The sequence below is a fragment of the Selaginella moellendorffii genome, unplaced genomic scaffold (assembly GCF_000143415.4).
Source record: "Selaginella moellendorffii unplaced genomic scaffold, v1.0 SELMOscaffold_1, whole genome shotgun sequence".
NCBI lineage: Eukaryota > Viridiplantae > Streptophyta > Lycopodiopsida > Selaginellales > Selaginellaceae > Selaginella > Selaginella moellendorffii.
This window is the reverse complement of record NW_003314262.1, coordinates 2,581,406-2,605,774: the sequence shown is the minus strand read 5'-3', so window position 1 is coordinate 2,605,774 and position 24,369 is coordinate 2,581,406. Positions and strand designations below refer to the sequence as shown.

The window sequence follows — 24,369 nt, the reverse complement described above, 5'->3', positions numbered from 1 at the left end:
TCGAGGCGCTGGCCACCGGAAAGATCCCTGATCTGCCCGTAATATCGGATCTTGGACGCGAGTTCTTCCAGATCGAGCGGCATCGATCCATCAGATGAGCGTTAGCAAGCGCCCGGATTATTCCTCCTTCGCCAAGATCATCGCGAGTTGTGCGCAAACCAGGGACCTTGCCCAGGGGAGGCGAGCGCATGAATCCATCCTGCAAAGCGGCCAGAGCTTGGATCGATACCTTGCCAATCTTCTCATCCGGATGTACGCTCGATGCGGCAGCCTGGAGGACGCGATTCGCGTCTTCGACAGCATCCCTGCCAAGAACGTCTTCTCCTACAGCGCGATGATCTCGGCCCTCTTCCAGGATGGAAATCCCCAAGAATCCAAGAGGATTTTCGATGGCATGCCCTGCCGCGACCTTGTGACCTGGACCTCGATGATCTCCGGCTACGCCGACTGCGGCACCGCGCGCGAGGCCGGATGGATCTTCGATCGAATGCCGGCCTGGAGCGTCTTCTCCTGCAATGTCCTCCTCGCGGCGAAGATCCAGAGCGGGCAAATCGACGCCGGGAGGAGCTTCTTCGAGATTATGCCGCAGAGGGACGTCGTGTCGTGGAATTCGATGCTCCATCTATGGACCGTGACGAGCGAATTCGCGATGGCGAGATCCACATACTCCAAGAGCCCTAAACACAGCGTTGTGTCTCACAACGCGATGATGACCGCATTTGCCGAGAGCGGGCATCTACGGCAGTGTGTGGAGCTCTTCGAGATCACCGACGGCAGGGATATGCTCACGTGGAATTCGCTGGTTGGTGCGTACGTGGAGAATGGCGCCAGCGTGGAAGTTGTGCTGCGTGTCCTGGACCACATGCCCATGTACGGCACCGTGTCGTGGACAGTGGCCATTACCGCACTTGCCGAGAAAGGGCATTTTGGCCGAGCAAAGGAGCTTTTTGATTCCATGCCACGGGGATCCAAAGATTCCATCTCTTGGAACGCGCTGCTAGCGGCATTCATCGCGACTTCTAGGATCGTAGATTCGAAGAGAATCTTCGATCTAGTGCCAAAGCATGGTGAGTTCTCGGTGACGAGCATGATCACAGCCTATGGACGCAATCTAGACATCGCCCAGAGCAAAAGATTCTTTGATACCTTGTGCTCTAGAGGCCTCATTCCCTGGAACTCTATGATCACGGCATTTGGAGACAATTCCTTGATAGAAGACGCGAAAGCTACATTCGAAAAGATGCCAATGCGAAACACCAGCTCCTGGAACGCGATGCTCCAGGCATATTCCCAGAACGGCGAGCTGCCGGCCGCCCGGGCGCTCTTCGCGCAGATCCCGGCGCCAAACGCGGTGTCGCGCACGGCGCTGGCCTACGCCTGCTCCCTGGGCGGGCACACGGACGAGTCGATGCGGATATTCCACGCCATCCCCGACAAGAACCTCATCTCCCGGAACGCGATGCTCACGGCATATGCCCACGACGGCCGCGTGGCAGATGCCAGGAATCTCTTCGATGCCATGCTCGAGGACGAGGACTTAGCCGTGGATCTCATCACCTGGAACGCGATGCTCCAGGCCTACGCGCTCAATGGCCACGGCCTGGAAACTCTCGATCTCTTCCAAAACTTGGAGCTCCACGGCGTGGATCCGGACGAGCTCTCCTTTCTCTCGGTCCTCCTGGCTTGCAACCATCTGGGAATGGCGAGCTTTGGGCGATCCAAGCTGCTGAGCATGATCGCGGATCACGGCGTTGGCGCTGGCCCCGATCACTACGGCTCCATGGTCGATCTGCTGGGACGCTCGGGAAGAACCGGCGATGCCGAGGAGCTCATACTGACCATGCCGTTCTTTCCTGACCAAGTTGCCTGGGGATCGCTGCTGGCGGCATGCCGGAAGCACAACGACGTAGATCGTGGATCCAGAGCCGCCGAGATTTTATTAAGAGCCGACGACCAAGCCTCCACACCTTATTTGCTGCTTGCGAGCCTGTATGCCGATTCTGCCGAGGACCATGATCTTAGTTTCCATAGCACCACTTCTTCGCCTTTGTCTTCGCTTTCGTCGTCACCATCAAAGCTTGTCTGTGATCACGGTATAGTTATAGAAGATAGAACTTATAGAAGATATATAGAGCCTAGAGCTCGTCACCTTGTTGAGGAGGCGATGGTGGCGCTCAAGAGCTCTTCTTGATACCCATCTCGTTGAGTCTCCGGCAAAGCATGTTGTTCTCGGGCCTCCGGATCGTTCGGCAAAAGGGCCCGATGGTGGGATCCGTGATGTATCTGTAGATCACCTCGATCCAGGAGCTGTGCGAGGCTAGCCCCTCGTAGAACTCTGGAGCGATCTGCTTGAGCTTGTAGAGCTTGCTGCCGGGGATCCGCGGGAAGTCGTGGTGCTCGTTGTGGTAGCCGACGTTCCAGGTGAGGAGATTGAGCGGGCCGTAGTAAGAGTACGTCTCCTGGCCCTTTTGGAAGACGTAGTGCTCGGAGATGAAGTGCCCGGCCATGGGATGGAGTCCGCCACCCAGGAACGTCGAGAGGATGAGAAAGGCCAGTGGCTTGTAGCCCGCGAAGTATACCAAGGCGGCATCGAAGAGTAGCTGTGCTGATAAGTTAAGCGCCTCCCAGAGTCCTGGAGGCTTTGGATTGACGAAGAGTGGCCGGAGAGCGTAGAAGAAGAGCTGGAAGAACACCCAGACGATCTTGCTAGCGGTGTTCCTGACGATCCGGCCCTCGCTGTAGCTGGGGATGTCGACGTCCAGGCCCTGGATCCCCTGATAGTTATGGTGATCCAAGTGGTACTTCTGGAACGTGATGGACATGGGGATGCCGACTGGGAGATTGGCAAAAATCCCGAGGATTTTGTTGAGGAGCGGCGTGGCGAAGACGAGATTGTGGCTCAGCTCGTGGATCGCAAGGAAGAGGTTGTGATTGAGGAATGCGCCGAAGAAATACGCGAGGAGGACGATGAAGGGCCAACCGAGATCGCGGACCAAGGCCGCGGCGCAAATCTGGAGCAGCACCACGCCGGAAATCTGCACAAGCACTGGAGGAATGAATCGAAATATCGCGAATCGGAGGCGCCAGCATCCCACATTGCCCCGCGGCGATGGGGATTGAGCGCTGGAGCAAGGAGAGAAAAGGGCGGGGCGCTGACCTTAAAGAAGCCCGATGGATCTGGCCCGAAGAGCTCCTTGATCTCCGGATACGCGGCTAGCATCTGGCGCCGCCTCAATGCGTGAGGCTCGTCGCTCTCGGACCAGAAGAACTCCTCCGCCATCGCGAGACCTTCCCTCCTCGAAATAAAAAACTCGCTAACCCACTTTACAATTTATAGCCCCCATGAAAGTTCCGGGTTCGAAACCAGTGATAAGAATCTGTCTTAGATTCCTTAAAGAATATCCGCTTGGTTTAAAACGATAACTTCTATCAACGTTTTTAGCTTTTTGTGGTGATTAGATTGTTTACCATCGTGACAAGCGCTGGAGTTCCTTTGGCCATTATCTCTAGTCTCGATTTTGCCGGTGCGTGCGCGAACAGCGACAGACCAAACGCGACGAGCTGCGAGAATTTTTACACTTGTGAGTGGCCGAATCAAATAACAACGGAAAGCTGCCAAGGATGTGAATTGATAGAGGGGAGCGTAAAGACCTCTGGAAGATAAAGGCGCGAGGACAAAAAGCCCTGCCATAACCGAGGCTCCAAGTCGAAGAAAGCGCTAAAAAACCTCCGCGTCGCGTATAAGTCGAGCTGGGATAAGTTTGTTTGAGCAGCGAACGAAAAACCAAAAAAACAGAAAAAAAAAAAGAGAGAGAGAGAAAGCTTACCTTGAGTAATATGTCCATGCCAAAGCAGAAAAACTCCCGCTGTCTCTTTCTCTCGATCGGCCAGAGATCGGCCCATACTTCAGCTGATAAATCGTCGGGGAGATGTGTGACACTGCTGCTACTTCTACTGCTACCGAGCTGGCGAACGATAGCGTCTGCGACCACCGGAGCCGCGGCTAATGTTCTCGCAACCATGTAACCTGGAGAGAAAGATCAAAAAGAAAGTTTTGCAGTGAAAAACGAACGACATTGCGAAGAAAATCGTCTATAAACTTACCAGTGGATGGATGAACTAGGCCTGCGGTACCTCCGATGCCCAGGACTCTTTGTGGAATAACCGGAAGAACACCTCCCATTGGAATCACGCAGACTCTACACGAAACTCGCAAACTTTTAGATGCGAAGGACGAAAGCATGGCACTTACTCGTCCTCTTCGATGCTCTTTACGTGAATGCCCAGGTGCCTGAGCCGTACCTCCATTCTCTTTTGTATCTCTTTGAGGGGCACGCCGGGTCTCGCTACTAGAGAAGTCTCCTCTGCAAAAGCACTGGAGAAGCATAACGAAAAGGAAAAGGAACTTGCGGATGCGAGCTCTGTCCTACCTAGAAAGATCTTGGTTGACGAGAACGGCATGGCGTAGAGAAAAGTTGGAAGCTTCTTGTTGCCACGAATCATCTCGGGATTTCCAGCCAAGTGCGAGTCTCTCCAGTCCATAAAGACCATCTTGTCCAGATCAAATGGATGCGAGTCCACCTGAGGGGAAGCTTTGCGAAAGAACACGAGAGAAACAAAGCTTACCTCGGCCACAATCCCATAAGCCACCTGGTATCCTGGATTGAAAGGCTGGTCATACTGCACGAGGCATTTCGAAAACCCGGTTGCGTCGAGAACCAACGCGCTTTCGAGACAAGTTCCATCCTCACACGCGACGCGAGATTTCTCTCTGTCATGCACTACGTTCTTCACCTGAGAAGAAAAAGAGAGAACGAAAAACTCGTGAGAAAGAAAGAAAAACATGAACCAACTCGCGAGAAAGAGAACGAGGAAGAGCAATGAACGAACTTGCGAGAAAGAGAACGACGAAGATCAATGCATGGAGCATTGCGACGAGAGATTCCTCTGTCATGCGCTACGTTCTTCAGAACAAAGAAAAGGAAACAAAGAATGAGAACTCGCGAGAAAAAGAACAAGGAAGATCAATCCATGAAGCATTCTCAACGTCCGGAAAGAGAGAAGGAAACTTACCTTGGTTGCCAGGAACTGGACGCCATTAGCGATGCACTGCTCGGTCATCTTGGCTTTCAATCGCTTCCTGTTCACGCGTCCATACGGCCGCTGCAAGAACTTCTTGACACCATCATCGATGTAAACCACAGCGCTCGCCCAGGTGTGATCCAAGCAATCGAGCAAATCCAGCGCCTCAAACTCGTCCACCCAGACGCCATAGTTATTCGGCCAGATGCTGAGCGGGCAAGGATCGATGCAGCAAACGCTAAGCCCAGCGGCGGACACTCGAGCGGCAACTGCGAGCCCGGCAGGCCCTCCGCCCACCACAACCAGATCCAGAGGCCCTTTCCTGGACGGATTGAATAGCGGGAGCTCGTAGCTCAAGCTCTCCTTCTTCCTCTCCGGGACGAGCTCCAGCAGCATGGACGAGCTCGCGGAGCCGGCGCTGGATTTCAGCCTCGCCTCAATTCTCCGCGAGCTCGCTCCATTCTGCTGTGGCGCTAGGGCTAGGCGATTACCTCCAAAGCCGATCTTCCTCGTCAGGAGCTCCTGGTGCCTGGCGCCGCCGGAGAGAGTAGCGGGGGATTCGAGCGCTCCCGCCATGGCCGGCATTGCGATGATCTTCGCGACCTAAGCTAGAGGAGGATGCGCCTGGCGCGATACCATAGCCTATATCATCCAAGGCTTTGTCGCCTCTCCACTGCGAGGTTCTCTCGTTTGGATTCGGCCACGTGGCCCATTTATCTGTGGTGTTGCGCATTTGCTTATTGGATTTGGTGGTTTGATTGCGTAAATGGATGAAGTAGTAAAAGTGTGAAAATTCTCACACTTCCAGGACAACTCCAGAAAGGTTATTAATCAATAAACATTCTTTGTAGAGATTCACCATGACAATTTATCATACTTATATAAAGATTTCTTTATGATATTTAAGTGAAAATGAAATAAATAAATATTTTATATAATAATTTACTTTTGTAAGGTCTATAAATATAAAGAGGATACAGCCACAACAACAATGTATCATCTGATTTCCATTGCATTCTATTCTTCTACCGTGCTATGCCATTATTAATTAAGGATCTAAAGTTGCATTGGATTAAATAGTGATAATCCTAAATCTGGTGAAAAGCTATAACAAATCTAAAGAGAAAAAAAGAATAATAAAACAAAAGCAAAAGCATAATCCCAAACACTGTAAATCATTAGAAAAAAACTTTATTTTCCAAAAACAAATTGTAATGTTTCTTGAATGCTCAGGATATGTAATTTCTTCTCTTTGCTCAAACACTTCCAACTTTTTTTTCATAACAACTAAAGATTAATTATCAACTTAATAGACAAGAGTCCAACCCCAACAATAAAGTGAAAATGAATAAATATAAAAGTGAAGCAAGTAGATTGTGAAGTGAAGATAAATGTAATGAGTCTAAATAGAATATTTAACCCCGATGTAGTAAGGTTGAATAAATATGATAATAGAGTGAAGCCAAACATAATTAGCAAAATAAGGATAAATGTAGCAAGTTCATGTTACAAATGTTAAATCCTTTATTAGTTTCCACTCAAGTTAATTGAGCAACTGGTTATCATATATGTACTTATGCAAAATAAATATAAAGTATGAACTCTTATGTGTTTCTTGTTGAACATATTTAGCCTGGTAAGAGAAATTTATATGTTGGCTTGCACTTACTAGTGTTGGGAACCCTCATGATATTGAGCTTGGTCCTTAAATATTCACAAGATGATAACTTACCATGTCTACCAAACACCCTTGGTATCATGTATTTTATGTTAAGTCTATTCAGTCCTAATTGTTATTTATAGAAAGTGTTTAGATTTAGTAATTTAGCATATCTATAGAATGTAAAGATTGTCTTGAACACAATAATGTTGGTTCCATATCTAAATTAGCAATCTAATACCATTCCATATTTAGTAATTTCAAGTTAACTTTTGGTACTAAAGGTGGCTAAGAGTGAAAGTTTAAAGGATGTGTTTTTCAAGGGGGGGGATGTATGAAGTTCCAAATGTATAGTAGAGATAGTGGGTAGGTCAGGCATGGCCAACCAACCTAAAGTATAATCTAACTCCTATTTGCATATCTATTTTTGTTTTGTGTTTGGTTTAAGTCTAAATTTAAATTTTACATTATGCTAATTAGTAGCATATCCATATCCTCACGTTAGACCATTGGTATACTAAAATAGTGTCAAACTCTTTTTAACTCCATTTTGCATGTTGGTCCTAACATTATGATGCTAAATGCTTTACGATTGTTCCAAGTCATTCCATACTCATATTCCTTCGCTCCTTAAACTGTATGCTCAATAGTCTCTCCATGATCTAGTTTATTTGCTCCGTAGCTCTATGTTTAAGAGTTTTGCTTTGTTTTTTCATTTAGTGGCCTAAAGCTTTGAAACTTCGGTTTTGCTCTGCTGTCCCTAGGCATATGGCATGTGATACATGGCATATGACACGTGGCATGTGGATGGTTTAGGTTCCACTTCGTGGTTATCATATGGTAAATCATTATAGGATAAAAGATGAAAATCATATACATTACAATTCAATTAAAGCTAATACTTCAAAGAAAAATTTTCTTCAAAGGGATAATGAGGATGTGGAGAACAAATAAAATGAGTTCAACCTCCCATGTACAATGTTAAATGAGAACAAAAGTAATGAGTTTGAGTTAGCATAGGTCATGAAAGTTATGTTCCACTTAATTTATCATTATCACCTTTCTATCTTTTAGTGAGAATTGGTGTAAGGTTTGTAATATATATATATATACCTTGCCTAGATAATACACTATTTATAGTAGTATAACATATTTACCATTTATTTATGACTAAATTTAATTTATCCATTCTTGTATATAAGTAGGGATAACCCTTCTTATTCCCATACCCATATCTTTTTATATAATTTTATTTTTTATAAAATTAAAATAAGTGTAGTATTTATCCCAAAGTTTCTTGTAGTGTATACTGATTTACATTTAACCTTATTTATGAAATGTTTAGTCCAATACTGGAGCTGATATTAAAAATATATATTTATCAGTGCTACAAATATATTTAATAGATATATGATCCTTTTAAATTTCTAACATAAGCTCAGTCCAAGCAGCCTTTTTATAAACTTAACCTGCTATATAGTAATTTTTTCAACATTATATAACTTTTTGCTTTTTCAATTAGGTTTAATTTTATAGTATGTGCTTTTAAGGAATTTAGTCTCAGAGCTTCCTTTGGTCGAAACTCACTGTGCATCAGCTGCGGGAGCTCGCCTCCTCCTTCCTTGCATGGACGAGCTCGTGGGTCATTCTGCTGGGGCTAGGCTGGTCTTTCTCGTCAGGAGCTCCTGGTGACCTAGTAAAAGAGTGGAAAATATTTCACTTCCAGACAACTCCAGAAAGGTTCTTCACCAATACACATTCCGCTACTGGCTCAATAGGTGGATCGTAGCACCATCCGTGATTTCTCGCAAGATTTATCTGCAAGATAAGTAAAGATCATTACAAACATATAAAAACATATGGCAATCACGAACTGACCTTGAAATTGAAATTGTATAGATCTCCATCGGAACTTAAACACTTGATCAGAGCAATTATACTTCGCGGGAAGAGACGTGCAGCCTTCAGCACCAGAGATTAAAGCCAAAGTCTGATCCTTGCCTTGATTTGGTGCTGCAGCTGCAATTGCCTCGTTGGATTCCAAAGTAGCACAATGACCGAATCGACCTCGTCTCTTTTGGCTGGTTTTTATCAAATGTACCACTGCTTTCCTCCCTCAATCACTGAATCTCCATAGGGTAGAACCTCGATCTAAAACCCTAAACTCTAAGCTTTAAAGCTCTTTATAAAGAAATTTTCGCATGACAAGAGTAATTTAAAGAATATGCAAAGCTGCCTGGGCTCGAGCGCTCTCTTCCCGCATTCCCGCTTCCTTGTAAATCGCCGCAATCAACACATACGCCGAGGCATTCTTCTCGTCCAGTCTCACTGCTTCCTCGAATGCAAGCTCTCCGATAGCTACGTTCCGCCACTTCCGACACGCTCCCAGGAGCGTGATCCAGATGCTCAAACTCGGCCGCACAGGCATGCTCCTCACCATCCCCAGGGCGACGTCGAGCTGGTTTGCACTGCCCAGCAGCTCGACCATGTAACCATAGTGCTCGGCTGTGGGAGAAACCGAGTAGCTTGGAAGCATGGCCTGGAAGTACTTCTTGCCTTCTTCCACCAGTCCGCCATGGCAGCACACGGCGAGAACTGATAAAAACGTGATCCCGTCCGGTTGCAAGCGTTTCCTGTGCATGCACTCGAAGATCCCGAAGACCATCTTGCAGTCCCCTTGGCGGCTGTACCCCGCGATCAGCGCATTCCAAGTAACCAGGCCTTTGGTTTTCGTTGCCGGGAATGCGTCGAAAACCCGCTGCGCATCAGCCACACAGCCACACTTGCCGTAGAAATCCACCAGCGAAGTCGCAACGACGATATCAGCCTCCATTTTCAAGTCCACCGCATTCGCCTCTATACTTCTTCCCACTTCCAGAGCTCCCAAGCCACAGCAGGCCTTGAGCGCAGCAACGAAAGTCACTCGGTTTGGTTCACAGCCTTCTCTCTGCATGCGTTGATACAGCTCCAAAGCCATCTCGTGCTCTCCAGCCTCTGCGTATCCCAGGATCATGGAGTTCCAGGACACGGCGTCGTGAAGCCGCATGTTGTCGAAGACACGCCTTGCCTCCGCTAGACTTCCATACTTCCCATACATGTCCACCAAAGAGCTGGCCACGAATACGTTCCTTGCGTGTCCACTGCTCTCGATCACGGCGTGAATATCTCTGGCCTTGACGAGGCACCACCTGATGAAAGTCTTCTCGTCGCACTGAGCCGCTTGGAGGATACCTTCCGTGGGTGTGGCTAAGCAAGCCAGAGCCTTGACAGCAGCGACGAAAGTCCGAGCGTTCGGTGTAAACCCCTTCCGTTGCATGTCCTCGAACAACTCGAGTGCCGCGCAACCGTCTCCACATTCAGCATAGCCGAGAATGATGGAGTTCCACAGAACGACGTCTTGGCAGCCTTGAATCTTGTCGAAAACTCTGCGAGCGTCTTCCATACTCCCACACTTCCCATACATGTCCACCAAAGAGCTCGCCACGAAAGTGTCCCTGTCGAGCCCAAACTTTGCAGCCTGAGCATGGATTTCCCGTCCCTTCTCCAGTGACACAAGTTTTACGAGCCTTCCGTCCGCTTGCTTAGCTTCTTCTTCCACCTCCGCTAAGCCAGAACAGGCCTTCAAGGCAGCGAAAAATGTGACACGGTTCGGCAGACAGTTTTCTTCCCTCATACGTTGAAACAGTTGCAAAGCCAAGCCTGCCTCTCCACAGTCTGCATATCCCGAGATCACACACGTCCATGAAACGACTGTCGGCTGCAGTATACCGTCGAAAGTCTTACGGGCCTCACCCAGGCTGCCGCATTTTGCGTACATAGCCAGCAGCGCGTTCGCAACGTAGACGTCTCTGTCTTCCCTGCTCTCGACCACGTAGCCGTGAATCTTCTTTCCGTTTTCTAAGTCCTTGGCGCGGCTGCAAAACTTGAGAGCGGCGATAGTAAGGAAAATGTCTGGCCGCTTCCCATCCAGATGAAAATAGTGATAAGCCCGTAAGTCTCCTTGAGATACCTCCCCGTTTCTCCCTGAGCTCCTATCTGGCCTCTCTGAACCTGGAATGCTGTCTTGCAAGAAGCTGAGATGTCCTGCTGTAGCAAATGGTTCCCCCCGTATCATTTCCTTCAAAACCTTTTATCAACACTGCCCTTCAGAGATGCAGTTTTTAGAAAAGAAAACTCAATACCTGATGGTTTTGAACATTGAAGAACGCGTCTCGTCCGTTGCTGAAAGCATATGTGGGGCAGAACGGTAGTGCTTGTATTTGTCCAGCTTGAGTTCTCTCTGAATCAGTAACAGTAGACGCTTGTGAGTGCTTTGCTTCTTCGAAAGTACTTTGTGAAACGCTGCCCAGCCTAGCCACTCCATTTCTTTTGCTCGGCTCAATACTTTCCCAGATCCCACGGCTTGCATTCTTTGCCGAATCAATCGAAAGGTATACCTGGAAAAAGACTTGGTCACTCTTATCTTCAGGAATACAACTCACCTCGTCGTTCTTCGAATTGCCTGGAAAAGGAATAGTGGATTATTGACGTTGAATGGCCGTAAGCACTTCAAATACGCATGAAACTTCATCGCACAAAGAAGAAACGCTTGGTATGCGTTCAAGGATATCGTTGATGCTGAGTTGATCTCGGAGTCGTAAAATACCGGATGACATTTCGGCCTCATGAAATGAAACATCTTCACAACCAGATTCAGTCCTTGTTTGTGGCACCTCATGACCGTCAGACTAGATCTGATGTGTTCGCCGCAGTATCTGTAAAAACATGTCAAAACATACAAGAAACGTGATCGCTTTCAAACGAACCTCGTATAGTCGGCTTGGATTTCAAGAGTGTGACAGTTGATGAGCAAACCACTCCATCGCATGAAACAAGCCCCATCTTCAGTCGAATACATGGACTTCACGTTCTTCCCACTAATGTCAGTATCAAAGCTTGTAGATGTTTTGTCCTCGTTGACACAGCATCCGAACTGTTCGAGGTCCCTGTGCATTACGTTCAAGAAAAGTGTTGCCTTTGCTTCAGACGTCGATATAAATAAGGAGTCGTCCACCAGCCGCATAAGAAGAGCCTCGTCTGTGGTCTCTTCCTTCACCAGGCCGTCCTGAGGTTTCCCTTGTAAAGCTGGTAGTATGTGGCGCAAGTCCAGGTAACCATAGTATAACGCGCATAGGAAAGACGAAAGTACGCTGCCTTGAGGAATACCGGTAAATTGTTGAAAGAAGTTGTGGCCGAGGTGCAAGATATTGGATTTGATGTGTTCTTTGAGAACTCTCAATAGCTGCACTCTTGACACATTAGAGTGATAGGCCTGTGGTAACGATTTGTTAGTAAGACAACGCCCTGTAATAACCAAAGAACAAACCTGATCAGTAAATATTGTTTCGGAGCGCTTAGTTGTCAAGTTTCGAACAAAGTTGTAGACCCTCCCATCACTCCCCGCAGTAGCACAGGCTTTCTCGTGAAGCACTCGGACAGATGCCAGCCTGCTACGGACGGAAGTAAACCGCAAAACAACGTACTTCTCCTCGTGCAAGAACTTGTCAACAATGCTGTAAAGCCGTTCCTGATCGATAGTGTCGAACGCATTAGCGACATCACAAACAGCCAGAAAAACTTTCGTTGGTTCTCGTTGTCTGAAACGTCGGATGAAAGGAAGCAGCTTCAAGTAGATGTCGTTGTAGCCGAATACAGACGCGCCAAGATCACCTTGATGACTTTCTTGCTCAAGCTTCAGACACTGATGAGCATCCCCGAGAGCAGAATTGACGGACTTGAACGAATAAACTGTCTGAATTTTCCCATCACCCCTGGAACCGGAACTTAGATCGGATGATCTCCTTCGATGGCTGACATGAACAACCCGTTTTCCTTTCCTGGACTTCAGAAAGGTGGAGTCTTTACGCTTGACCACGTAGATTGATGCCGAGCCGAGATTAGCTATTGGTCTGACGCTCGTTTTTTTCGGAAGAAGCCGGACTTTAGAGAATCCCAGTGCTCGGTTCCTGAGGGCTTTGTCAGCGTCCACACGTTTGTAGACAGTCTTTGATAGATCACGAACAGCCGCAGACTGAATCTGCGACCATATAGGCTTCCGGTAAAACACCACATTTTGCCGTTGATTCTCGCTCTCTGTAACGTAGAAGTGAACACGTATCAGAGGAACCAATACGTTTGTAAAAATCCAGTATAGCCAGTCTTCTACCATTTGAGTTCGGAAATATCCAACTCCTTCGAGTTCCTTGATTGTATCCCGCTTGCTCAGAAAAGTAAAGTCGGAAACCTTATGCTTCTGCAACAGCTGAACCGAGGAAAATGCTTCGTACCTCCGAAGTCCAACAAAGCGTGCATACTGCTTTCGAAGAGCTCTCCAGTTTTTGGGAGACCCGAGCATTTCCTGGGGTATGAGCCTCCTGGAAGCAGCCCACAAGAATGCCACAACTTGATGGTTGGTCGAGGTCATGGCCAGCAGCTCTGATAAAGGCCTCTCATTTTTTGGTTTGGTGCTACCTTTCCTTGGATCAGGCACTGACTTGCATGAACATGAAGAATCTCCACGAGATTCCTCTTGAGTAACATATCCATCATTCAGAAACATATCTTTAAAGTAAAGATTGCCATCGATTTCCTGCACGCTTATCCTCAGAACATACGAAATATTCTGGCAGCAATACCTTCCGTGGCAAAATTGGCACAGGACAGTGCCGTTTCAAAAGATGGCCACACTGAAACTTTTTAGCGCGACAGATTAGTCTCTTCAGAAGCCGCAGAATAGAAGGTGGGTAGCTGTGAAAGATATTTTCAGAAACTTAACGCACAAAGCTCATCGAGAAGTACCTCTTTTCGGTTGTTTTGCTTCCAAATATTGACTCGAACAACCACGCAGCTCCCCCGTCCTTACTAGCTGCTGATGTAAAAAGAATATCTGCCTTGGTCAAGGATTTACCAGAAACAAATTCAAATTACTAAAGGATACGAGTTTTTGGCAGTCCCCCCTTCCTGTTAAAACAAGTGCTATAAAACATCTGTGCACGATCAATCTGTCTATGACAGGCTGCAGGCACACTTTCCAAGCGCTCCACCACCTGAGGATTATCAAATAAATCGGAGAAACGGAGAACCACAAATATTACTTTTTGCTTTTTCCTTCGTTGCCAGCTGAAAGGTCTTCTACGCTTTTTAAAAGCTGCACCTTGAGGTTCAATCTGTGATATTGATTGTGGAGAATTTTCATTTATCACACCTGTTTTGACAAAAAAAAATAAAGAAGCAAGGAGAACAAAGCCTGCTTACCTTCAAGAGAGTAGGACTTTTCATGGCTTCTTGACGAAATAAAACTCAAAAACTCCTGCGATATCCGTCGCTGGCTAGCTGATGCTAGCAAAGTGATCGGAGTACCCGAAACTTGCATGTAGCAACAATTTGGAAGAGAAGCGAATACAGCAGCATGAGATAGCAAGTGTAGCATGAGGAGATCACCTGCAAGTATAAAAGAAAACAGAAGTTTTCAAGAGCCACGGCCAAAAAAACAAAATCTTGCCTACACGGGAATGAAGAACACACCACGCAGTGGAAGTTACAGCATCCACAGTTGTGCTGCGAAATAGGCACTCCAAATTCTGAAAAACCGAAAACCAGAAAGCTAGTCATTTTCATTTCTAGTAAACACCAACTGACCTGCTGGTACCCAAAGCATAAAACATGAGACGGTCGTTCGCTCTTCCTGAATTGCAGCTCAATGACCCTGTGAACAACCTAGCTAAGAAAAAAAATATATTGCTACCGATCCATTATAATACAAAGCTAGAAATACCTCTTGCTGCGACCACCGCTGATCGAGTGAAAATGCAGCAGTATTAAGCGACGGGGCGCTCTCAGAAAGGACCGCATAGCTATCATACAAGAGCTCCTTGTAATCGGCCGAATCCCCTTCCTGGAACAGGATCCCTGCTCCGTCGCGGCCGCGGCCGAGGAGCTCCAGCACCAGCTGCCATAGAAATCGCAGGCGATCGCCATACACAGCTCGCAGTACCTTGGGATGGCGCTGCAAACCCTTGCGCCTTCTCGACCTTCCCGGCATTCCTTCTCTAGGGTTTCTAAAGCTCCCGCCTCTCATGCATTTAAATTTAATGAGTCGTTAAAAAACTCTTTTGCTCATGCTAAGAATCGAACCCTGGTCTCCCGGCTCCGTCCACGTGGACGGCTGAGGCCCCAAGGCTTTAGGATAGAGGGTTTAGGGCTTAAACGTTAGGTCTCCATTTGGCCATGGAGAAAATCAGCTAAGCCGAGAAGCATGGCGCTGGTCGAGCAGCTCGGCTTGAAATCGGTGAGTTCTTCGCAGCTGGGCGTTGCCCTGTGGAGGAATTCTATGATGCTGCTATTGCAGCGGCATTCGCCGGTCTCCTCCTCTCCATTCCTTCCCGCTTCTAGAAAATCTCTGCCAGTTTTTTTGCCAAGAAGATGGGAGCTCCAAATCAGCGCGAGAGGGAGTCCTGTCTGCCAGTTCGCTTCTGCCGCATCCGAGAATGCGTGTAAGTGATTTATTTCTCTTTTTGTTGCTCTGAGAGAGCGTCATTGTAGACTTGAGAAAGAACGATCAACTGCCTGTTCGTTTCGAGCTGGAGAAGCTGGGCATTGTCATGGATGATTGGACGCTTGGGAAAGAGCATCGTCTAATATGTCCCCAGGTGCGTGAAGAGCTTCTTTTTCCAAGTTTTACTGTGTTTCTTTCTTTTGGGCAGTGTAATGGAGGTACCACATACGAGCCCAGCTTTTCTTTGAGGCTTGAGGACGAGTACGTTTTTGTTCGTTTTTTCACGCGACTACATTTTTTTATTTGTTCTGTAGATGGACAGCCATTTGGAAATGCCATCGGAGCACTTGTGGATATCATGGAAAGGTGAAGCAATTTATTTAAATGACATCCATAGCTAACTCGGGTGTTTTTTCTTTTCTTTGTTGGCATCAGGCAAATGTACCACATGAGAACGGAAGTGCCTTGACCAAGCGACAAATGGCAGCAGCTTACCATTGGAGAAATCCCAAAATCACAGAGTTTTCACGCACAAGCTTGAATTTACAACCTTTGAGCGATGATGTAAGCTGCAGTAGAAGAATTGCACGAGTCTGACTACATTTGCAGGTTATCAAATGGTTCGCAACCCGTGGTATATCTCAAAAAGTATTGCAACGAAATAGAGTAGAACAGATTTACAGTGGCTCAGAGGTATTTGCTTTTTCTTGTGTATATTCTTGACCATAACTTCTCGTTTAGCTGGCTATTGCATTTCCTTATTACAAAGAGAACAAAATCATCGACTGTAAATATCGAACCATACCCGAAAAACGCTTTTGGAAGGTAAACGCTTGTAGCTTTGGCTTCGGTTTTGATCCGTTTGTACCAGGCACGGGGCGCTGCAAGGAGAACATTCTATGGCTTAGAAGATATTAAAGGGAGAGACGAAGTTGTCATTGTAAGTGTGCATTTTTCCAGCGTTATATGCTCACTCTTATTTCTTTTTGGTGTTTTTGACAGGTTGAAGGTGAAATGGATAAGCTTTCTATGGAAGAAGCTGGTATCATAAACTGCGTTAGCGTGCCCGATGGTGCGCCTGTGAAGGCTGCTGACGGTGAAACGCCAGATCCTGAGGAGGTACGCATTATGGTTCGAGCATACGCATTTCATGTACCTAGATATTTTTGCATTGCAGGACAAAAAATTCTCATATCTTTGGGATTGTAAGGAACAATTTGGAAAGGTTCGAGTTCCCGATGAAGTATTTGCGTTGCGAAACTTGCATGAAATAATATTTGTGTAGGTGACTCGAATATTTCTGGCCACCGATGCGGACGGTCCCGGACTTGCTCTTGCCGAGGAACTCGCTCGACGTTTCGGTCGTGAGCGTTGTTGGCGCGTGAACTGGCCAGTCGTCGACGGAAAGCAGTTGAAAGACGCTAACGAGGTTTTCGACTTGTTTCTAACAGTGAACTTCTCTCAACGTTTTTTATCGTCAGGTGCTGCTCACGCTCGGGCCAGAAGCGCTGCGAGAAGTTGTTGCGAAATCGGAGCTCTATCCAATTCGTGGACTTTTTCAGTTCTCTAATTTTTTCAAGGAGATTGACGATTACTACCATATGCGTGTTGAGGAGGCGGAAGGTGCTTCCACTGGATGGAAGGGACTAGATGAGTATTATACGGTAAGAATTTGGCTATCGTTTTTATTATTCACATGACGACTTTGTAGGTTGTTCCTGGAGAATTGACAATTGTGACCGGAGTTCCGAATTCTGGCAAAAGTGAGTGGATCGATGCACTGGTCTGTAATCTGAACCGCTCCAAAGGCTGGAGTTTTGCGCTGTGCTCCATGGAAAATAAGGTATGGCTTTCTTACGTTTATCATTTACTTATCCTTCTGTGACCAGGTGACGGACCATGCTCGGAAGCTTATTGAGAAGCATTACAGAAAGCCGTTTTTTGAGGCCAAGTACTGTTTTTTGACTATGTTTTCTTCCTCATAGCTAAAGCTGGCATACTGCACGTTGACAGGTATAGTAACTCCACGCCCAGACTGACTCCGGAAGAGTTTGCTGCTGGTCTAGAATGGCTGGACAACCATTTCTATTTAATCAGGTTTGCATTGTTTTGTATGAGAAGCGAAGTTGTAACTGCGATTGTAGATGTGAGAATGAGAAGCTTCCATCTGCTGATTGGGTTTTGGATCGAGCAAAAGCAGCGGTTCAAAGATATGGCATACGAGGATTGGTCATAGATCCTTACAATGAACTAGACCATCAGCGCTCTAGCAGCCAGTAATAGTTTAAAATTTCAACGTATTTCCTTCCCTCCTCTAACTTGGTTTTGCAGGACTGAAACAGAATATGTTAGTCAGATACTAACCAAGATCAAACGCTTTGCTCAACACCATGACTGTCACGTTTGGTTCGTCGCTCATCCGAGACAAGTAAATTTCTTTGTGTCCAGTTCCTAATAGCAATCTAATTGTTTGTTCTGAACAGATGCTCAACTGGCAAGGACAACCGCCAAATATGTATGACATAAGTGGAAGCGCTCATTTTATCAACAAGTGCGACAACGGCATTGTAGTTCATCGAAACCGGGACGCAGAGAAGGGTCCTCTGGATCAAGTCCAGGTAACTTTCCTTTTGTGTGTGCGTGTGTTTCGAGCAAGTTTTTGGTTGATTGCGTGAGAACTTGCGTAAAATCTCCTGTGTGCGCTTTTGTTCCTCGTGCTCATGACGCGTTTTTTGTAGATTCTTGTTAAAAAGGTTCGCAACAAGATAGCCGGGCAGATTGGTGAAGCCGTCTTGAAATACGATAGGTTGGTGTTTGTAAGCTGTGATGTTCGTGCCTGGTTGATTGTTTGTAGCTCTCCTTTGGTTTCTTTTCTTTTGTTGTCTCTGAAGCTTGGGTTTCGCAGAGTAACTGGTTTGTTCTCCGATGCCGGGCCTGTATGAACAAGTTCGTGGAGAAGCTCCAATTTTGTGTTAGTGCAATGGAGGTAATGGACGTAGAGCCTGATGACGTGAACCTTGCTTTGTAGATTCACCACGGATCTATAAACAAGTTTGTATATGACGGTAGGATATGATTTTCTTCTCGAGAGACTTTAGAACATTCTGCAAATAAGCTAATTATCAATTTCCAAGATGATTACAAGAGGATCTATAAACAAGTTTGTATATGACGGTAGGATATGATTTTCTTCTCGAGAGACTTTAGAACATTCTGCAAATAAGCTAATTATCAATTTCCAAGATGATTACAAGATAAGGATCTTTGTAAAAAGTAAAAACATAGTCCAACTTAGAGAGTTTTTCAATTTGGAGAAGGCCGCGCGTACGCGAGCCCTCAGCTTCCACAAATTACGACGTCCACCCCTCCACTTTGGAAAGATGATAGGCCGGCCAAGCCGAAGTGCAATGGGAAGGCCGAACCTAGGCCATTGGCCTTGACGATCACCAATAGACCCCGTTCAGGTAAGTATGTTAATCCTCGTCAAACCCTACTTTATATACTACTTTGGTGGCTTCATCCCACACTATGGCATGTGGAATAGGTTAAATCCGTAGGGTAGATTATACTTAGTATATGCTATGGCGCGGGGAAATCAAATAAACAAAAGCCTGATCAATGTCAATGTCGTTGTAGTATAGTGGTGAGTATTTCCGCCTGTCACGCGGACGACCCGGGTTCGATCCCCGGCAACGGCGTCCTCTACATTCTTGTCCACTCTTGCAAAGCCATGCCACTCCATGACAATTTTGAGACATGGATTGTGCCATACAATCTTGCAAAAGCCTCTCCTTTGCGATAACTATACATTCCCAAGTTTGTCAGCGCTACAAAGAAAATTTGGACTTGTTTGTGAACAACAAGCTCATCCAAATGTATGCGCGATGCGGCAGCGCAATGCACGCACGAAGAGTTTTCGATTCCATGGACCCTCCAGCAAGAGATTCCATGACGTGGGATCTCATGCTCTTGGCATATACCCGAAATGGGTATCTTCTGGAAGCTAAGCAGTTTTTTAGCCAGATGCCTCAGCACAGCGTTGTTTGCTGGACAGCCCTTTTCATCGCTTATGCCCACAATGGGAATCTCAAGGAGTCTAAGGTAATATTTGATGAGATTCCACAACCGGATCTCGTTGCTTGGACATCAATGCTCGTGATATATGCCCAAAACGGGTATCTCTCAAAGGCAAGAAAAATATTTGCAAGGATGCCACAGAAGGACCTTGTATCCTGGACAGCCATGCTTGCTGCATATGCTCGAAATGGCAACTTAAGGGAATCTAAGCTCATCTTTGACGACATTCCAGAACTGGACCTCCCGTCATGGAATGCGATGTTATCAGCTTATTCCCAAAACGGGCATTTGGAAGATGCCAAGCGCATCTTTCACATGATGCCTGCGACGAATCTAAGCTCCTGCAATGCAATCTTGTCAGCATATTCCCAAGAAGGAGACGTCCCCAACGCAAAGAGGTGTTTTGACAAGATGCCGCAGCATTGCATGGTATCGTGGAATGCTATGCTTGCGGCATATGCCCGGGCAGGGCATCTCGAAGATGCGAGGATATTCTTTGCCACCTTTCATGAGACCGATCTTGTGTCTCGCAACACCATGCTCGTGGCATTTTCCCAGGCGGGTAATATCCAGGAAGCAAAGCGCATCTTCGACGACATGCCCTTCTGGGATTCTGTATCTTGGAGCAGTATGCTCTTCGCATATGCCCTCAACGGGCATCTGGACAACGCAAAGGAGATGTACGACCGGGTGCCGTACAGGGACGTAGTGCTGGACAACTCGATGCTAAGCGCGCTCGCGCAGAGGGGCAACGCGGCCGGGGCTAGGCGAATATTCAAGAGCATGCAGTACCACAACCTCCTGTCGTACAACGCGATGCTGTGTTTGCTGCCCGTGGACGAGGCCCGCACAATGTTTGACCGCATGGCCCGCCGCAACCAGGTGACGTGGAACGTCATGCTCAATGTGTACGGCCAGGCCGGGCGGGTGGAAGATGCGAAGATTCTCATGGACGAGATGCCGCAGCACAGCCTCGTGACGTGGAATTCGATGCTCACGGCATATGCCGCGACCGGGCATCTGGAATCCGCCAAGAGCGTGTTTGAGAATATGCCGCATAGGGATCTTATTTCCAGGAACGTCTTGCTCAGCGCGTTTTGCCACTGCGGCGAGTTCGCGAGCGCGAAGGCGAGATTCGATCTCATGGAGGAGAGGAATCTCAAGTCCTGGAACACGATTCTCGCGGCAAGCGCCTTCCACGGGCAACGCGAGAAGGTAGTCTCCCTGTTCCAGCGGATGCCGGAGCGAGATCTCGTCTCCTGGAGCACTTTCATCGCGGCGCTGGCTCGAAATCTCGATGCCGCTGGCGCGTTCCAGGGATTCCACACGCTGATGCTCACGGAGGAGCCCGACGACAGCAGCTTTGCCCTGTTCTTGGTGGCGTGCAGCCATGGTGGCAGCGTCGAGGCAGGGAAATCGTGCTTCCACTCGATGGAGAGGGATTTCGGGCAGAATCCCACACGGCAGCATTACAGCTCCATGGTAGATCTGCTAGCGCGGGCCGGATCAGTCGCGGACGCCACAAATCTCCTGAGCAGCATGCCATTCGAGCCGGAGGGCCTGGAATTTCGATCCCTGCTTGGAGCTTGCGGCCGGGACAGAGATCTCGAGCAGGGAGGCGTCGCGGCAAAGGGTGCTGTGGATCTGGATTCCACATCGCTGCTACTGCTCTCCAATCTCTACGCCCCCGGAGCTTCTTCTTCCCGCCTATAAGCGCCAGGAGCCCTACATTTTGAAAAGAGAAAGAAGAGGGTTAATGGAGGGCTTTGCGGTGGCGATGGATCTCTTGGAGAAGATGGGCAGCAGTGCGCGGCACTGCAGGGAGGTGTACCAGAAGCTCCACAACGACGATGCCGCCGTGATCCAGCGAGTTGAAGCGATGCTCAGCGAAGCTGGGGCTGCCGTGGAGGAGGATCGCGAGCGAATGACTGGGTTGCTCCAAGGTATGACTCTTTTTTGTCTTCTCTCTTTCTTTGCTCAAAGCTTTGCTGGCTAGATTTGAAGCAGGAAGTCGACGCGACCGATAAGATGATGGCTCGTTTGAAGAATGCGGGAGTGAATGACGCAGAACTGGAAGCTCTGACCATTACGCTCAAACAAATCAGAGACCATGAGCAGGATTTGGAGGAAGAAACCAGATAAGTTTCATGTGATTTCACTCTCGAAATTTTTTTATGTTTTTTCTTCGCATTCTTGACACTAGTTCTTGATTTTTCCACAGTTCTAAAAGACGAAGTGAACAGGATAGAAACTCGTTTCAACTCCCTGGAGGCCAAGAAGGAAGAACTTAAAAAGCTCGAAGCGCTCCAGCAGCACAACACGTGATGATAATCAGCACCATCTTTTTTTCTCACTCTCTTCGTTTTGCTTCCAGTCACGAGCTCTCTTTGTTCGCACAAGTCACTAGGATCGTCCCGGACACCGAGTCTATTGGGAGCTCTATACTTACAGGCAGTAAGCACATCTCTAGAGATTAGTATCTCTCGAAAGCCTTGACGTGTTTTCTCCTTTCCTAGGCATCTTGGACGAGCAAAAGCGACTAAGGAGCGAATTCAAGCTCAACACCACGGAGAAATCTGAGTTTGAGACATGCCGAGCTCTCTGGCGCATGGAAGTCTAGTCTGAGCGAGAGTTTGCAAGTAAGCTTTGTTCCCTTTGGATTATTGATTACAATGCTTTTCAGCTAACTTGAGATCGATAATGTAGGGACGGTACAAACTCTGAAAGAACCATTTGCTTCTTCGAGCAGCAAAAATGTTGATAGAAGGTTTTTTTTTTTCTTTCTTTTATCGATGGAGGCGAGTGGTAGTGATGTACCGGCCCTTCTCAAGGTCATAAATGGTTTTCAACCGCGGTTTCCGGCATCTCAGAACGAGCCAGACGAGAACAAACACTAGCCCGAACGATCCAAAAAACGAAAGAATGGTTACCCAGTCATCCCCAAAACTCCACTCCGAGCGCTCCTCGATGTTATCAGCCAGCTTCACCATCAACGCTCCCAAGGCCCAGTCGAGTGGAACGTTGCCGACTTTGTTCGTGAAGCGCACCCTGGCCAGGAGAGATTGTTACTTATCGAGAACTTCGAAAGAAGAGATGTAAAAAAGCTACGCTACCTTTCGTCGTGCATGGCAATCCCGAGCCTGTCGTGAAGCAGCGCAACGATGTAAGCCGTGGAGAAGCAATACTTTAACAAGTCTTCCTCTTGGATTCCGACGTGCTTGTTCTTGAGCTTTGTCCATTGCTCGCCGCAGTAGAAATCACCCGCGGCTTCTACGTCGGCCAAAGAAGTGGTTGCCGGCAGTCCAAAGAACTGGAAGGAACGAGAGCTTTAAAGAGAAACTTGTAGAAGAAACAAACCTCGGACGTGTAGAAGAAATTCTCTGTCGCAAAAAACTTTCCACGGAGATCCGGGACAAACGTGGATCCAATCGCGCATCGCTCATGTAGGCATTGGTCTGGTAAGAGTTACACAGGTTATTCATCCGAAGAGAAAGAAGACTAGCGTACCTTCGCCCATTTGAAGAAGTTCTTGAGCAGCTCTCCGGCACTCAGAAAAGTTTCCAGACGAAAGTACCGTGGAGACCTTGACTTGGTTCGGCCCCTGTAGTGTGTTTGCAATCTTCTCTAGAAGCTCCGAGTTCATCACATAGCCGGCCGGAGTACACGGATCAATCACCACGCCGGGTTTAGCCTTTAATCCTGCAGTCGCGTCCAGTGACCACTCAACTTAGAGAAAATAACTGAGATTGCCATACTTGGTTTCACCGCTCCGGAGAGCAATAGCTGAAGTAAATTGTCCCAGGCAGCCTCTTGACCAAAGTGAAGAAAACTATACGTGTAGAGTTTGTAATTGACTCCACCAAAGTCCAAAGAGTGCAGAAACTCTGGAGGAAATGGTGAATCTGGCACAAATGTCACCTGATCAAACAAGGATTAGTGAAACGCAAGGACGTAAACATTCGAAAGGCTTACCTGAGCAGACGCGCCACCGAGCTCCACTATTCCAGTAGTCGCGTGTGGATCGCCACCAAGCGTGCCTAGAGCGTAATTTGCAGAAACCCACGCAAAAATTCCCTCCTCTGTGCCTGCAAGGATACACGAGAGAACTGTGAGCATACAACACAAAGAAAAGATAAAAGCAAAGAAGAGAAGAGAAAGAAGCTTACCAGTGATAACCGAGGCCCAGCTATCTTCAAACATGAAATCAGACTGGCGAAGCACCGATCGACAAGACTCAATGATATCTTCTTGGATGTTCTTCTCCAGCCGCCTCAAACCAGCAGTGGCCATGAGATATAGTCTCGTCTGTCCTCTATCCTTCTTCGCGATCCTCGCGTTTGCGAAGTCCAGCAGCTCCACCAGCGACTCCCCAGCCTGTTGTGGATTCGACGAGAAAGATGACAACCCGGGCTTTGTCTTGAGCGATGGGATGTCTTGCGTATCAATGTGGGGGAAGAGGTTCTCCACCTTGTAGCTAAAGATGTGGAGCCGGGACCCGGAGCTCCCAGCGTCGATCACGATCGCATGGCCTCTGGAGTTTTGTTGGCGGCGCGGCCCTCCAAAGACCGAGAAGAAATAGAAGAGAGCCGAGACCGCGAGGATGAGCGTGACGGCCCCCCAGATCCTCCTCTGCCATTGCTGCCGATGAGAATGCGACGCAGCACCACCGCCGGAGCTGAGAGATAAGTGATACCTGGGAGGGAGCTGGGTTTTGTGCGGCGGAACGAATGCCGAGCTCGATCGCGACTGTAGCTTGGCGAAATCCATCCTGCCGGACGAGGATTCCGCCGCGGCAGTAGCTGCCGATGACGATGCCGATGTCGATGCGGTTGCGCCCGACGAGCGACGCATGAATCCTAACCCATTCGCGTTCATCCTCTCATCCCAGCTGGAGATCTACTCGAAATCATCGCTCTCTATCGCTCAGCTGACCTGATCGCGCCGCGGGGCCGACGGCATTGTCGTGGCGTGGCGCCTTCTTCTCCTTCCAGCAAGAACCCTAATCCTAAAGGGCTTG

At 47.8% G+C, this 24,369-nt stretch overlaps 9 protein-coding genes and 2 non-coding genes across 16 annotated transcripts; 5 read left to right on the top strand and 6 right to left on the bottom strand.

The window, feature by feature from the left end:
- The first annotated feature begins 649 nt into the window (after nucleotides 1-649).
- On the top strand, nucleotides 650-2,099 carry LOC112348129 (pentatricopeptide repeat-containing protein At4g02750-like). The gene is made up of 2 exons (XM_024680210.1): nucleotides 650-1,989; nucleotides 2,078-2,099. The coding sequence occupies exons 1-2, from the start codon at nucleotides 650-652 to the stop codon at nucleotides 2,097-2,099; spliced, it is 1,362 nt and encodes a 453-aa protein (XP_024535978.1).
- LOC9657255 (sphingolipid delta(4)-desaturase DES1-like) lies at nucleotides 1,976-3,300 on the bottom strand. The gene is made up of 3 exons (XM_002961466.2): nucleotides 3,158-3,300; nucleotides 2,150-3,035; nucleotides 1,976-2,082 (listed from the first exon to the last, which is right to left on the bottom strand). The coding sequence occupies exons 1-2, from the start codon at nucleotides 3,278-3,280 to the stop codon at nucleotides 2,175-2,177; spliced, it is 984 nt and encodes a 327-aa protein (XP_002961512.1). The 5' UTR covers nucleotides 3,281-3,300; the 3' UTR covers nucleotides 1,976-2,082; nucleotides 2,150-2,174.
- Nucleotides 3,301-3,382: 82 nt separating this feature from the next.
- Nucleotides 3,383-5,764, bottom strand: LOC9630135 (lycopene beta cyclase, chloroplastic). The gene is made up of 8 exons (XM_002961465.2): nucleotides 5,074-5,764; nucleotides 4,627-4,794; nucleotides 4,431-4,581; nucleotides 4,253-4,364; nucleotides 4,105-4,199; nucleotides 3,828-4,027; nucleotides 3,652-3,750; nucleotides 3,383-3,561 (listed from the first exon to the last, which is right to left on the bottom strand). The coding sequence occupies exons 1-8, from the start codon at nucleotides 5,665-5,667 to the stop codon at nucleotides 3,439-3,441; spliced, it is 1,542 nt and encodes a 513-aa protein (XP_002961511.2). The 5' UTR covers nucleotides 5,668-5,764; the 3' UTR covers nucleotides 3,383-3,438.
- A 3,193-nt stretch (nucleotides 5,765-8,957) lies between these two features.
- Nucleotides 8,958-10,856, bottom strand: LOC112348128 (pentatricopeptide repeat-containing protein At1g11290, chloroplastic-like). Its single transcript, XM_024680201.1, has one exon. It carries the CDS (start codon nucleotides 10,854-10,856, stop codon nucleotides 8,958-8,960), a length of 1,899 nt encoding a protein of 632 aa, XP_024535969.1.
- On the bottom strand, nucleotides 10,770-14,658 carry LOC112347912 (telomerase reverse transcriptase-like). Of its 3 annotated transcripts, XM_024679619.1 has the most exons (13): nucleotides 14,556-14,652; nucleotides 14,420-14,497; nucleotides 14,287-14,361; nucleotides 14,036-14,221; nucleotides 13,876-13,985; nucleotides 13,719-13,827; nucleotides 13,580-13,667; nucleotides 13,417-13,528; nucleotides 12,108-13,370; nucleotides 11,548-12,053; nucleotides 11,224-11,496; nucleotides 10,924-11,178; nucleotides 10,770-10,868 (listed from the first exon to the last, which is right to left on the bottom strand). In XM_024679619.1, exons 2-13 carry the CDS (start codon nucleotides 14,436-14,438, stop codon nucleotides 10,862-10,864), a joined length of 3,003 nt encoding a protein of 1,000 aa, XP_024535387.1. In that variant the 5' UTR covers nucleotides 14,439-14,497; nucleotides 14,556-14,652; the 3' UTR covers nucleotides 10,770-10,861. The 3 variants fall into 3 exon arrangements, with proteins under 3 accessions (XP_024535387.1, XP_024535380.1, XP_024535376.1); XM_024679612.1 differs by having other exon boundaries at nucleotides 13,719-13,985; nucleotides 14,420-14,501; nucleotides 14,556-14,658; XM_024679608.1 differs by having other exon boundaries at nucleotides 13,719-13,985.
- Nucleotides 14,659-15,001: 343 nt separating this feature from the next.
- On the top strand, nucleotides 15,002-18,528 carry LOC9630134 (twinkle homolog protein, chloroplastic/mitochondrial). 4 transcript variants are annotated; one of them, XM_024686030.1, is made up of 20 exons: nucleotides 15,002-15,273; nucleotides 15,323-15,429; nucleotides 15,484-15,536; nucleotides 15,590-15,641; nucleotides 15,711-15,839; nucleotides 15,885-15,968; nucleotides 16,017-16,100; nucleotides 16,147-16,215; nucleotides 16,278-16,394; nucleotides 16,453-16,500; nucleotides 16,561-16,704; nucleotides 16,757-16,939; nucleotides 16,987-17,118; nucleotides 17,165-17,226; nucleotides 17,289-17,372; nucleotides 17,420-17,551; nucleotides 17,607-17,703; nucleotides 17,759-17,893; nucleotides 18,181-18,313; nucleotides 18,423-18,528. In XM_024686030.1, the coding sequence occupies exons 1-19, from the start codon at nucleotides 15,036-15,038 to the stop codon at nucleotides 18,301-18,303; spliced, it is 2,073 nt and encodes a 690-aa protein (XP_024541798.1). In that variant the 5' UTR covers nucleotides 15,002-15,035; the 3' UTR covers nucleotides 18,304-18,313; nucleotides 18,423-18,528. The 4 variants fall into 4 exon arrangements, with proteins under 4 accessions (XP_024541798.1, XP_024541812.1, XP_002961986.2 ...); XM_024686044.1 differs by having other exon boundaries at nucleotides 15,002-15,068; nucleotides 15,129-15,273; nucleotides 18,181-18,522; XM_002961940.2 differs by adding an exon at nucleotides 18,014-18,081 and having other exon boundaries at nucleotides 18,181-18,522.
- A 58-nt stretch (nucleotides 18,529-18,586) lies between these two features.
- On the bottom strand, nucleotides 18,587-18,747 carry LOC112350915. The gene has a single exon (XR_002993930.1). It is a non-coding gene; the product is annotated as a U1 spliceosomal RNA (small nuclear RNA).
- Nucleotides 18,748-18,901: 154 nt separating this feature from the next.
- Nucleotides 18,902-18,973, top strand: TRNAD-GUC. Its single transcript has one exon. It is a non-coding gene; the product is annotated as a tRNA-Asp (tRNA).
- A 199-nt stretch (nucleotides 18,974-19,172) lies between these two features.
- LOC112348125 (pentatricopeptide repeat-containing protein At4g02750-like) lies at nucleotides 19,173-21,065 on the top strand. The gene has a single exon (XM_024680192.1). The coding sequence runs from the start codon at nucleotides 19,173-19,175 to the stop codon at nucleotides 21,063-21,065; it is 1,893 nt and encodes a 630-aa protein (XP_024535960.1).
- A 43-nt stretch (nucleotides 21,066-21,108) lies between these two features.
- Nucleotides 21,109-22,214, top strand: LOC9657254. The gene is made up of 6 exons (XM_024684595.1): nucleotides 21,109-21,295; nucleotides 21,349-21,490; nucleotides 21,572-21,673; nucleotides 21,727-21,806; nucleotides 21,869-21,991; nucleotides 22,059-22,214. The coding sequence occupies exons 1-5, from the start codon at nucleotides 21,109-21,111 to the stop codon at nucleotides 21,970-21,972; spliced, it is 615 nt and encodes a 204-aa protein (XP_024540363.1). The 3' UTR covers nucleotides 21,973-21,991; nucleotides 22,059-22,214.
- LOC9630133 (probable apyrase 5) lies at nucleotides 21,985-24,349 on the bottom strand. Its single transcript, XM_024684586.1, has 7 exons — nucleotides 23,519-24,349; nucleotides 23,325-23,437; nucleotides 23,108-23,270; nucleotides 22,860-23,051; nucleotides 22,710-22,807; nucleotides 22,466-22,662; nucleotides 21,985-22,400 (listed from the first exon to the last, which is right to left on the bottom strand). The coding sequence occupies exons 1-7, from the start codon at nucleotides 24,225-24,227 to the stop codon at nucleotides 22,139-22,141; spliced, it is 1,734 nt and encodes a 577-aa protein (XP_024540354.1). The 5' UTR covers nucleotides 24,228-24,349; the 3' UTR covers nucleotides 21,985-22,138.
- Nucleotides 24,350-24,369: the final 20 nt, after the last annotated feature.

Coding starts and splice junctions, on each gene's coding strand:
- LOC112348129 (XM_024680210.1), top strand. CDS start 650: ATGGCGAGATCCACATACTCCAAGAGCCCTAAACACAGCGTTGTGTCT. Junction 1,990..2,077: donor TATTTGCTGCTTGCGAGCCT/GTATGCCGATTC, acceptor TCACCATCAAAG/CTTGTCTGTGATCACGGTAT.
- LOC9657255 (XM_002961466.2), bottom strand. CDS start 3,280: ATGGCGGAGGAGTTCTTCTGGTCCGAGAGCGACGAGCCTCACGCATTG. Junction 3,036..3,157: donor ATCCATCGGGCTTCTTTAAG/GTCAGCGCCCCG, acceptor GTGCTTGTGCAG/ATTTCCGGCGTGGTGCTGCT.
- LOC9630135 (XM_002961465.2), bottom strand. CDS start 5,667: ATGCCGGCCATGGCGGGAGCGCTCGAATCCCCCGCTACTCTCTCCGGC. Junction 4,582..4,626: donor CTTATGGGATTGTGGCCGAG/GTAAGCTTTGTT, acceptor GCTTCCCCTCAG/GTGGACTCGCATCCATTTGA. Junction 4,028..4,104: donor CCTAGTTCATCCATCCACTG/GTAAGTTTATAG, acceptor CTTTCTCTCCAG/GTTACATGGTTGCGAGAACA.
- LOC112348128 (XM_024680201.1), bottom strand. CDS start 10,856: ATGATACGGGGGGAACCATTTGCTACAGCAGGACATCTCAGCTTCTTG.
- LOC112347912 (XM_024679612.1), bottom strand. Junction 13,371..13,416: donor TGCCAATTTTGCCACGGAAG/GTATTGCTGCCA, acceptor ATAAGCGTGCAG/GAAATCGATGGCAATCTTTA. Junction 11,497..11,547: donor ATCCAAGCCGACTATACGAG/GTTCGTTTGAAA, acceptor ATGTTTTTACAG/ATACTGCGGCGAACACATCA.
- LOC9630134 (XM_024686030.1), top strand. CDS start 15,036: ATGGCGCTGGTCGAGCAGCTCGGCTTGAAATCGGTGAGTTCTTCGCAG. Junction 15,642..15,710: donor CTTGTGGATATCATGGAAAG/GTGAAGCAATTT, acceptor TGTTGGCATCAG/GCAAATGTACCACATGAGAA. Junction 16,101..16,146: donor CCGAAAAACGCTTTTGGAAG/GTAAACGCTTGT, acceptor CGTTTGTACCAG/GCACGGGGCGCTGCAAGGAG.
- LOC112348125 (XM_024680192.1), top strand. CDS start 19,173: ATGCACGCACGAAGAGTTTTCGATTCCATGGACCCTCCAGCAAGAGAT.
- LOC9657254 (XM_024684595.1), top strand. CDS start 21,109: ATGGAGGGCTTTGCGGTGGCGATGGATCTCTTGGAGAAGATGGGCAGC. Junction 21,296..21,348: donor AATGACTGGGTTGCTCCAAG/GTATGACTCTTT, acceptor TTTGCTGGCTAG/ATTTGAAGCAGGAAGTCGAC. Junction 21,807..21,868: donor GAGCTCTATACTTACAGGCA/GTAAGCACATCT, acceptor CTCCTTTCCTAG/GCATCTTGGACGAGCAAAAG.
- LOC9630133 (XM_024684586.1), bottom strand. CDS start 24,227: ATGAACGCGAATGGGTTAGGATTCATGCGTCGCTCGTCGGGCGCAACC. Junction 23,052..23,107: donor CTCCGGAGCGGTGAAACCAA/GTATGGCAATCT, acceptor ACGCGACTGCAG/GATTAAAGGCTAAACCCGGC. Junction 22,808..22,859: donor ACTTCTTCAAATGGGCGAAG/GTACGCTAGTCT, acceptor AACTCTTACCAG/ACCAATGCCTACATGAGCGA.